Here is an 11,889-nt window from a genome sequence, read left to right on the forward strand (position 1 = left end):
CTCTTTGGGCAGAGGAGAAGGCTGTTTCTTTTGAGGAGAAGGCTTTTTCGTTTGAGGAGCAGGCTGTTTCGTTTGAGGAGCAGGCTGTTTAGTTTGAGGAGCAGGCTGTTTCGTTTGAGGAGTAGGCTTTGCCTTTTGAGGAGTAGGCTTTGCCTTTTGAGGAGCATGCTTTCTGGTGGGAGGAGTAGGATGATTGGTTTGAAGTGTAGGCTGATCCTTTTGAGGAGTAGTCTGTTTGTTACTAACCCCGGTTTCTGGGGCTTGTGGGGTAGGGTGTTTTTTACTAACCCCGGTTTCTGGGGCTTGAGGGGTAGCCTGATTGGTGACACCAACCTTCTTCTCCACAGCTTCCAATCTATCGGAGATCTTCCTAATCTCCCTGATGCACTTCTTAAACCCATCTTTCATTATGTCACCTAAGCCACTTCTTAAGTCCTTGAACATGTTTTCTAACTCCTCTCTGGTCACCCAACTAGCCTCTTCTCTAGCCTCTTCTGTAGCCTCTTCTGTAGCCTCTGTAGGAGCCTCTTCTCTAGCCTCTTTAGGAGCCTCTTTAGGAGCCTCTTTACGAGCTTTCTTCCGAGGTCTCTGATTGTCTTCCTCCACCTCCTCCACAACCATCTCTTTGGCTCTTTTCGATGGAGTCACAAACTTGGGTTTTGTACCAGTGACTTCCCAGCAATCCATGGTCCACTTCCACGGTCTCCGATCATACATGACTTTAATGATGTTCTCCGCGGGCACGTCATCAACCTCAGAGTCCCATTTTGGCCACATTTCACTAATGTCCTTCTCAACAAAGTTGATCACGCGGGTCTGCAGTAAATAGAAGAAGAATCGAGTTAGATATTTGAAACAAAATACTAAATAGACGACTTAATTATAAGTCGTCAACTAAGTCGTCCAGCTGGACGACCTTCCAGACGACTTATTATAAGTCGTCTACTAAGTCGTCCAGCTGGACGACCTTCCAGACGACTTATAATAAGTCGTCTACTAAGTCGTCAAGCTGGAAGACCTTCCAGACGACTTATAATAAGTCGTCTACTAAGTCGTCCAGCTGGAAGACCTTCCAGACGACTTATAATAAGTCGTCTACTAAGTCGTCCAGCTGGAAGACCTTCCAGACGACTTAATTAAGTGAAGATGGAAAGGTACCTGACTCAAGATAGCAGCTTTCATGAATCTGCGGCCTCTGCTGCCGTCGTAAGCCAGAATCGGTGGAGACGGACTGTTTGCTCTGGGTAGACCAATACTAGCACCCAATCCCGGAATAGCTGTGTACGCCCAGACCTGAAGAACTTGTATAAAGCCATCCACGGTGTAACAGCCAGTAATATCTTTGTTCCACAAAGAGTCCATCAGCACCTTAAACGCGACTCTCCCCCATGGATAATTCTCAAACCTTTCTAAATCCATCACTAGCCTTGCGAGAGTAGCTCGTGTAGCGCTTGAGAACTTTTTCCCTTCAATGAATCCAGTGAAGATGGAAAGGTACGCGAGTCGCTTGCGATCTTCCCTGGACCAATCCCCGCATCTCTTCAGTGCTGCTATTATCTGATCAGTACTTGGCCCAGCTTCCCGATGAACTCCCATCATCTCCCAGAAAGAAACCATCTGTGGGGTAACTTCACATTCTGGTGTCTCAAGGTCCTCGATGTAGTCGCAGTTTAGACCAGTGATGTTTTCAAACTCTAACAGTGAAAACCTCGCAGGTTCTGGACCAACGAGACACCACATCTCGTACTTCTTCTTAATGTCCAGCTTTAAACCGAGCAAGTGGTGAACCAGCCTTGAAGCCCAACCAAATCCCTGCTCCTTGAACTTGATGAAAACTCCCAATCTCGACTCCTTGAGCTCTTCAAATTCAGCATCAGTGAGAGCTTCCCTAAGAGCAGTATGCAACTTCGTGTTATCCGTATGATACGAAATGCTATTGTGGGGTTCTGGCTCTTCCCCTAATGTGTATAACCTACGGGGGAGTTCTGGAATATCCATCCTTTTTGTCTGCAAAATAATCAAAGACAACAATAGAAGTCAGAACACAAGCTAAATCAATCACGCCTTAATTGTTACTCCAGACGACTTAGTAGACGACTTAAATATAAGTCGTCTAGAAAGTCGTCCAACTGGACGACTTAGTTGACGACTTATATTTAAGTCGTCTGGAAAGTCTTCCAAATGGACGTACTAAGTCGTCCAGGTTGAAGACTTTCCAGACGACTTACTTACAAGTCTTCCAGTAGAAAAATTTCAAGCGGACCTGATTAGTCGCAGAAGGAGTTCGAGTACTCGTCATTGTGGTTATAGATCTGAAAAAATAAACGTGAAACGGTGAGAATGAGTAAATTGAAAGAGACAACGTTTTATGTTCATCTTTTCCACGAGTTTGATGACTTACCGGCGTTAGGGTTTACAGAGAAACGGCGCTACGGTTTACAGAGAAGAAGCGGCGGCGCTAGGGTTTAGAAGAAGCGGCGGCGCTAGGGTTTAGAAGAAACGGCGGTGCTAGCTAGTGTTTAGAGTAAGCGGCGGAGAGAACGTTGGTGAGCACGGTGGCGAGGGCGACGGTTTGTTCGGAAATAGTGGAAGCGGGGGCGCTAGGGTTTAGAGGAATCGGCGGCGCTAGGGTTAGAAGAAGCTGCGGCGACAACGGTGAGAATGAAGTGAGATAGATAGCCGACGTTGAGAACGATGGTTGTTCGGAAATAGTGGGAATTCGAATCGCCTTTGATATCGCCGGTGAGAGAGAACTGTTAGGGTTTCTGTTCGCGGAAAATGAAAAAAAAAAAAAAATCACCTTATATATTGGGTAAATAATCCGGTTAGCTTTAAAAGTACATTGGTAAACTTTAAGGTTTGGTCCGGTTTAGACGACTTATTCTGGCTGATAATGTACATCAGACGACCTAATATTTAGTCGTCTGGGAACAGAAGACTAAATATTAAGTCGTCCAATACCCTAAAATGAACCCCTAAACTAAAATGAATAAATTAACTTACTAACCACGTTATAAAATCAAATTATACTTCAATAGTGTTTACTATACACAGAAATGAACACGCCTAGGTAATTTTAAAAATTTTCAAAAACGGTTTTAATGCTTTCCAAAATCTAACCCTAAGAACACATACAATACTACAACATATGTTGATGAAACATAAACTAAAGAATATCATGACTCACTACTTTCACTCATCTGGGCTGAAAACAATTGAAATTTGTTATATATTAATTTATATCTCTTAAGACATATGTTAATTACATAATTCCAATTTTTCACTTATCAAAATATTTTTTACAAAATTTTAAGTTATGTTTAAGAATAACTGTCCAGACGACTTAACTTAAAGTCGTCTGGACGACTTATTTTCAAGTCGTCTGTAAACAGACGACTTGCGAGGGGTAGAAACGTAAAAAAAAATCCGTTTTTTGTTTGTTCACAAGGAGATAGTTGTAATTTCAATAGCCTTTTAGGTTACTTTTGCCTTTGACCCAAGTTGGGGTACTCTTTTGGGTTTGACTCCAAGTTTTGAGTCATAATTGGTAATTCTCCCTAGATATAATTATAAAGAAAACAAAAATATGATTACGAAAAAATATAAAAACTAATTTAAAAAATGTAAAATAAAAAATATGTCCGTCTTTCGAAGGACAAATCAAAATATAGTTTTAATTTTAAATAAAGATATCACTAGAATTATATTTAGTATATGATATACTAATTTTATGTGCATAAGTTTATATATCTATTAATAAATGATACTAATAAGAGTACATATTTTAATAAAAAATATTTTTATCTATAACTTTATCAAATTTTATCTATTTTATTATGGTCAGTTTAAATGAGTAACATTGTTATTAAAATGTCACCAAATATTAAAATGTGAGCAGTTTTATTCCGAATATATAAACTAATACTGTTTATTTTATTTGTTTTTAGTAAGTTTTTTTCTTTCACAAAATGATCATTTATGTATATTTTTATTTTCTTCATATATAAATCTATATAGTATAGTTGTCCATTTGAATATTATATTTAATATGTTTTTTATGTGTTATAATAAATTTTAAAATAATTATTTAATCTTATTGTAATTGTGTTGACTTATTGTTAAAAATTAAGACTTTAATATTTTAAAATATAAAATATATAATAAAGTATAAATAAGTAGAGAATGAATATATTTGGAATAACTATTTTTTCGAATGATAAATAGAGATTGTCTAAAATATTTTTAGACAAATATTTTTCTATTTAAAAGAAAAACAGAAAAAAATATTGGAGATTGTCTAAAATAAAAATTTCTGATTTTTTATTTTCTTAATTTTTTTTTTTGGTCAACAACTTACTTCTTTCATTCAAACCCAACAGATTACATGATGTTTATCGATAACAGAGAGGCAAGAACGTTCTTCGCTAAACTATCAGCTACAAGATTTGCTGATCTTGGAATTACAACAAAAGATAGAGATGTGAAGAGAGGAATGAGGTGACTAATATCAAATAGAAGTCCCTAGATTATTAAGATTGTTATTATTTTAAGTAATGTTCTTCCGTAGAATCTCAATCTCATCATGCTCTTTTGCCGGCCTTTTTTATAGCCGATAGTGTTATCAAGATGGATCTGTACCAATCATATATTGCTTCAGGGTTTCCTTCATGGCTTAAGGACCACTTCATGGCTTTAAGGACCACTCTGTCTTGTAGTAGTCCTTTCCTTTGATCTGTCAATTATGATTGTATTGATCCATCTAAGGTTGTAATATTTTCCACGATGATATTGAAAATTTTAGTGTAAAAAAAAAAAAAGTAACGTTCTTCCATTTGTACAATTTATGTGTTGGTTCAAATAATTAAGTTGTAAAGGGAGTGGTGATTGCAAGTGGCTCGTTGATAATTTAGCATGTGTCACTGTTTCCTACCGACCACCGATCAAACAAAACACACACCAAACGAACCTAAGACAGAACAAAAATAAGCTGACAAAAAAAAAAGACAGGAGACATATAAAATAAAATAGAGCAATTGCGCTCAGTATACAAGAAAAATAAAATAATTAGCTAACTGGTATCTGCTCCTTCTAGTTACTGTTTTATTTTCGTAATATAAAAGACCCCATAATATAAAGCTTATTCCGTTTCTACAATAAACGCCACAAAATCTAACATTTTGTTATAAAATCTATTGTGTGGATGGACCATAACCAAGTACTTAACCAAGTACTATACAAGTCCAACATATACAAGAGGAAGTGCAAAGAGGTTTACATCCGGTCTACATCGGTTCATCTATAAACCGGACCGAGATCAGAAGACTCAGTCAACTTTGGAGTTATCACCATGACCAAGTCTTCTCTATGACATCAATGTAGTCAATATAATCAATGTGTAGATTTTATTCCTTGTAAAGCATTTGTAAACCCTTGTATCAAACCACTATATATTGTGGTGTTGGCTAATGAGAAATACACACAACTTTCTCACAAATCACTCTCCACATTCTCTTTAGTTTATAACACGTTATCAGCACGATAGTTCTCCACCTGAGCTCTCTTTTCCGGCCATCTTTTCCGGCCAGAAAATCTTAAATTCAGGCGTAACTTTAAACCGCCGTATCTCTCAAACCCTGTGGATCCAGACGACGATCCACCTATCAAACTGAAGCCCAAGACGAGAGGAATCCGTTGCCAAAGACGGCTTGTCGATCCGATCTCTGACGCGTCATGAATAGCATATACAATCCGCGCTGCCGACTCATGGTTTTTCCGGCCAGCTCCTCCACCTCTCTCTCAACCAGCTCATCTGTGGATCAACTCTCTCTCATGGTGGTCCATTCAGATTCTTGTGGTGTAAAATGGTAAACTAATCTATCCATAAAATCTAAGAACACCATTATATTTGAAAAGAAATCTAAGGATCTATATGAATCCATAATATTAAACTTGTTTCTATGATCCATTGATCCATAAGAAACTTGATTCTGAATTATTTTGAATCCATAAAAGTTATAATTCTCTAAAGGTTCTAAGTATCTCAAAACAGATTAAAATATCTAAAGATCTATATGAATCTTGATTATAAAATTCTTATAAAATAAAATGTGAAATCCTAAATCCCCTTCTTGGTTTGTAAGCCATAAATCGGCTCTACCTTTCTCCTATATGATCCGACCTTAAATCCGGATTTGTCTAAAGGATTGAAACCAATAATCAAACATTTGTTCATTCGCATCACCAGCTGTTCCAGCAGGTTGTATAAGTCGTTTATCAATACCATCAAAACCCTTAAACCTCTTGCTTGGTTTTTCAACCAGCAAAATCGAAAATCCAAAGATCAAAACCATGAATCCAGTCAACCAAAATAAAATCGAAATTAAATCCCATCATTGCATATCTTTGAATATTGATGTTTGCTTTGTAACTGTTAAAAGTTTTATGATTTTTATAAATGCAAAATCGGATTTTATAAATGCATATTTGATTTTATTAAATGCATATCTTTGACTGAAAATGTTTATAAATTTTTTATAACATATAGTCTTGATTTTAATAAGATAGAATAAATATGCATGAAATCATTTGATCATATAGGTTGATAGCTAAATAATTGAACCAACCTTGAATAGATTTCATATCATATTGAATATTGATCACATAAGTTGATAGTTAATCTTGATATTTTACCATGCTTGAAATTGATGATTAAAATTATATAGTAATCTTGTTGCATACTTGATTGCATAAGTTTAGTAAAAATTTGAATCATCTTGAACCAACTTTGAATGCATGCTTGCTTTTATTAAAATATAAACCTTCCTTGAAACCAATTGATTGAAAATATAATTGAATTTGGTTTAGACATTTGCTGAAAATTATAAATTTTCTTGTCTTGGTTTACCCGGTAAAGGGGGGAAGGAATCGGTTATTATTTTATGATCTTTGAAAACCAAATATCCTCATGCATTAAGAATCACATTTATATTATTTTGGTCCAATGCTTAGGACAGAACATCCGATTAGTTCTTGAGCCATGCATTTATCATTCGACCATTGTGATTGATTTTCATCCATATTGCTTGATCTCATTTAAAATTATGATTGATCCTTATTCAAAATTCTAAAGGGCTTGGAAACCCTATATGAAATTATATACATATATATAATCAATCCAAATATGAATTATAATTAAAAGGATCACTAGATGCAGTGATCAATTGATCATTATCATACTAGAAATGCTTAAAGCAAATATATTATATGATTTGGGGGAAGCCTTATTAAATCATTATTAAATCATATAAATTAAATCATATAAATTAAGGCTTCTATTGCTTATATAAATTCTTGATGCTTGAAAGCAATGTTAAATATTCAGATGTTGAAAATCATCTTGAAATCTAAATCTTGGTGATTGAATCTAAATTTCTCACTTTTGAGATAGATACAAGGCGATTTTCTTAATCATAAGCCATCACCTTACTGAAAGTCTCAATGATCAATATCTCACTATTGAGAATCCTCTCGACCTTTGGATAAATCTTAAATCCAGAAATGATCACCATAATACGATGCTATTACCAAATGTCCTATATGATTTGAGGGACCTAAAGACCCAAGACTATAAGTCTGTGGATGAGTATAACTCGGCTCTATTCATGATAGTCTCATAGTTGAAACTGTGTGGAGAGACTATCACATATGCTGACATGTTAGAGAAGAAATTCTCTACATTCCACAAGCAATGTTTTGCTTCAGCAATAATACCGAGAAAAGGGTTCCTCCACATATGCAAATTTAATCTCTTGTTTGTTGCTTGCTAAGCAAAATAATGAGTTACTCATGAGGAATAGTGAGATGAGGCCTCCTGGATTTTAAGGCATTGCCTAAGGCACATACGGCCACAGAGCCATATGAAAGAGTCAAACCATGGCCATGCGAAAGCCCATGGAAAGATGACAAGGGTGTGCGTGGATATCACCTACATCATTAGTCGAGGCCGAGGCCAAGGTTATCAACCTAGCCGTGGGTATAAGTCTGTGGGAATAAGTCCGATTTTAAAAACCCAGGCCTCGACCAAATCTGTTTGCCATCAGTGTGGGATGAATAATCATTGGGCCAACCGATGTAAAACTCTCAAACACCTTATTGAACTCTACCAGGAGAGCATAAAGGGATAGAACCCTATGGCCCATTGGGTCCATCTAGATGGTGCGAATAATTTCGACCATAAGAATGATGATCAGCTTGAATACGAGACTTCATATTGCCTTAAAGAGGCCAATTAGATTTTGACATCATTTTACTTTGTCTTTGTTCTCTATTGTGGACCAAGCCACATTACATTATGAGACAAAAAAAAATATTTTATTCAAGGTCATGGCTAGTCCAACCTCATGATGCCTAAAGGCACGCATCTAAAAATCTCTGATGCATAACATTCCACATAAATCAAAGTAAAATTTATCAAAGTTTCAAAGACATTCATATGAATGGTCTACATATTGAAACTATGGGCAAAGGAAAGAAAGAATTCCTTATGATTTATGAAAATGCCCAAGGCCAAAGGAAAGTCCTAGAGACTATACCTAGTATATCTATAGGCCTTCATTAAGCCAAGATAAATATGATTGTGGGTTAATACTCCAAATCACTTTCCAGAGAGTTCAGAGAAGCCTTTAACATATGGCACGACATGCTCGGCCATCCAGGCTCTATTATGATGCATAATATACTCTTGAACTCAACTGGACATTCCTTGAAAGAAAGGAAAAATGGTCCGACCAAGGTATTGCCTAAAAGGCATTATATTCACCCTATAAGACCCATTGAATTAAGAAGAAAATATGGTTTCCAACAATGGGCAAAAGCGAATAAGATTACCTAAATTAAAATCGCCTAAATGGTCGAGACTACATTATCTATTGATCTAGAGATCAATATGATATTAGGCAAATAGCCAGGGCAATCATAATCATGTTTGATTGACCCACGAAAATTATCACTTAGATGGCATTACCATACTTAGCCATCTGAATTATGATGCAAAGATTTAAAAAGGCACAAAAGCTATCCCATAAGATCTCACGTTTGTGCAATTTATATCTATGCACAAGGGAATTTATTGTCCCAAACACCACAAATTAGAGTATGTTCATGAGGGGGAGTGAGGACAAATCCCATGATACATGACCATACTAAAATCCGTGAAACATGGTCCACAACCATATTACATATTGGTTGAATTTATGATATTATGACCATTACCTATAAGGTTCAAAATCTAAAAGTCCATATGCTTGGGGACATCATGAGTTATAAAAGATTAACTTGCATCAGGCCATTGATATTATATCAGGCCATATAAGTGATAATAAATATTCCCACTTCAGACTAATACGGGTCATGAGTCCAGACATATATCATATTAAGATATTATGAATTAAGATATTATGAATGAATCCACCACAAATATATGTGCCATCTAAAGATCATATGATCTTAGAATCTCATAAGGAGGATTGGGAATATATGTTGGATATATATTATGAATATACTTTCTCCATAAATTTAAAAGAAACCTTGAGCCAAAATGGGTGATTTAATCATAGGCCAAGGAACAAGGATTACATAGAGTTTATGAATCCCAATATCCAACATTTGAAAGGAGAAGTAGTAAGCTGGTAAAGAATGGTATCAACCATCATTGTCTTGGCAAAGATCCTCGGACTAGAAAAGATTTATAGACGTCCATATGCTACAATGATAGCAAAATAAAATGCCAGACACATTGACCCGAGAAAGAATGACTATGTCATCCCAGCTTAGCACCACACGGTTTTGATGTCTTAAAGACACAACCAAGTTGCTACAGAGTCTAATATAAGACCGAATATATGTTCCAAAAGGAACCTCGGAAATTAAAGAAAGGTGCAAAAAGAAACCGAGGTCATAGACTTTCCAGACAAGGCCGAAATGGCTATGCCGTCAGTATCAACACTTGGGGTTCGGGACGCCGGGCCTCATGGTACTGAAGGCATTGATAATGATGAGATCTCAATGAATTATTTGATGTCTGGAAGGAAACCATATATATATAAATGTGTCGACACAATACATTCATAAGAAAAGCGCGAATATGTAGCACATGAATAATGAATCGAGGATCATGAACCCACGCAAGAGTACTCATAATAATGAATAAAGAAAGAAACGTGGGGTTTCTAAAAGTGACAGATAAAGGCGTATTGAATTGGCCATGAATATGTAAACGCCATATGATGCCCAGTGAATAGATAAATCCTGAAAGAAGGATAAAATCGTGAGACAGACCAAGGGAGGTCTATATAATCCAAAGTGGTGGATAATACTACATATGTCACTACATATAATGTCTGGAAGAAATTCAAAAGATGTAGTATGTTATATATGACTCACTGGATGATGATAATATTATTGGTACCTAAAAGGTTTACCAAAATATACTGAGCTCAGAATCATAAGATGAGAAAAGAAGTTCTCATGAACATCATTTTCCTAAAGCTGTCCATGGACTGAATTAAATTGCTACATGTAAGCAAATGAAAAGGTTCTATAAGAACAATTCAAATCAGTCCATAGAGGAATTTTTAAATTTCTTGTGATATATTTACCAGCCTAAGATAGGTTAAATGGTTATTCATCAAACCTTAGAAAGGTTATAGACCATCACCACAAATTAGCCAAATTTTGGTAATACTTATGGTTGGTCAAAATTCTCAGCATGAACCAACCAAGCTGTGGTATGAATGAATAAGCTATCATAAAGATAAGCTATAAGATCAAAGTTCATCTTTGAACAAAAAGGTGTAGGACCGCATTATGCGTCCATATGCGACCCAACGGGTCCGACCATATTATAAGATTTGGTCCATGATAAAGCTGTAGATCATGGATGTCATTAGACATAAATTTGAGGATCAATTAGATCAATTCTATGTCATGACCGTGTCCGGCCTAGATCAGTCCAATCGTCCATATATATATATGTGTACGAATTGCCGGCACACTAAGATTGACAATGTCTCAGATCAATCATAGATCATCTATGGACATATGTAAATAAGGATCATGATCTAACCGACATGACCTATGTTTAAAGTTGTTTATGGCAAATAATATTATACTCATAAAGCTAAGGCATATCCATAAGTCCTAGAGAGCTAAGTAGCTCATACTTGATATAATGATGATCCATATTATACAAAGAATCTAAAGTACTAGCCAGCCAATATTATGGAAAGGCATATAAGAGTGATTTGGTCAAGGACCATAATCAAAACGACCAGAGTATAAAATAGTACATTTTATCTAAAGTACTAAAGTGGTCGATATCAAAGTGGTACATTTTCTAAAGTACCATCAGGATTCTAAGAGACATGATATGTCCGAACAATACAAGATTGTTCAAGTAAAGAATCCATGAACATCTATTCAGCAAGTGATGTTCAAATCAGGGGGAGTAGTATGTGTTGTACTCTTTTTCCTTAACTATGGTTTTATCCCAATGGGTTTTCCTAGTAAGGTTTTAATGAGGCAACATTAAGCATATTATGAACTCATATGGTTATGGCATCCAAGGGGGAGTGTTATAAAATCTATTGTGTGGATGGACCATAACCAAGTACTTAACCAAGTACTATACAAGTCCAACATATACCAGAAGAAGTGCAAGGAGGTTTACATCCGGTCTACATCGGTTCATCTACAAACCGGACCGAGATCAGAAGACTCAGTCAACCTTGGAGTTATCACCATGACCAAGTCTTCTCTATGACATCAATGTAGTCAATGTAATCAATGTGTAGATTTTATTCCTTGTAAAGCATTTGTAAACCCTTGTATCAA

At 36.0% G+C, this 11,889-nt stretch overlaps 1 protein-coding gene across 1 annotated transcript; it reads right to left on the bottom strand.

Moving 5' to 3' along the window:
* Positions 1–10: 10 nt before the first annotated feature.
* Positions 11–1,755, bottom strand: LOC130506418 (uncharacterized; the record flags this gene model as incomplete). Its single annotated transcript, XM_057001062.1, has 2 exons — positions 1,159–1,755; positions 11–816 (listed from the first exon to the last, which is right to left on the bottom strand). Coding segments are annotated over exons 1-2 (1,388 nt in total), but the record flags the coding sequence as incomplete, so codon positions are not given.
* Between the last annotated feature and the right edge of the window lie 10,134 nt (positions 1,756–11,889).

This window comes from Raphanus sativus, unplaced genomic scaffold (genome assembly GCF_000801105.2).
Source record: "Raphanus sativus cultivar WK10039 unplaced genomic scaffold, ASM80110v3 Scaffold3214, whole genome shotgun sequence".
Taxonomy (NCBI): domain Eukaryota; kingdom Viridiplantae; phylum Streptophyta; class Magnoliopsida; order Brassicales; family Brassicaceae; genus Raphanus; species Raphanus sativus.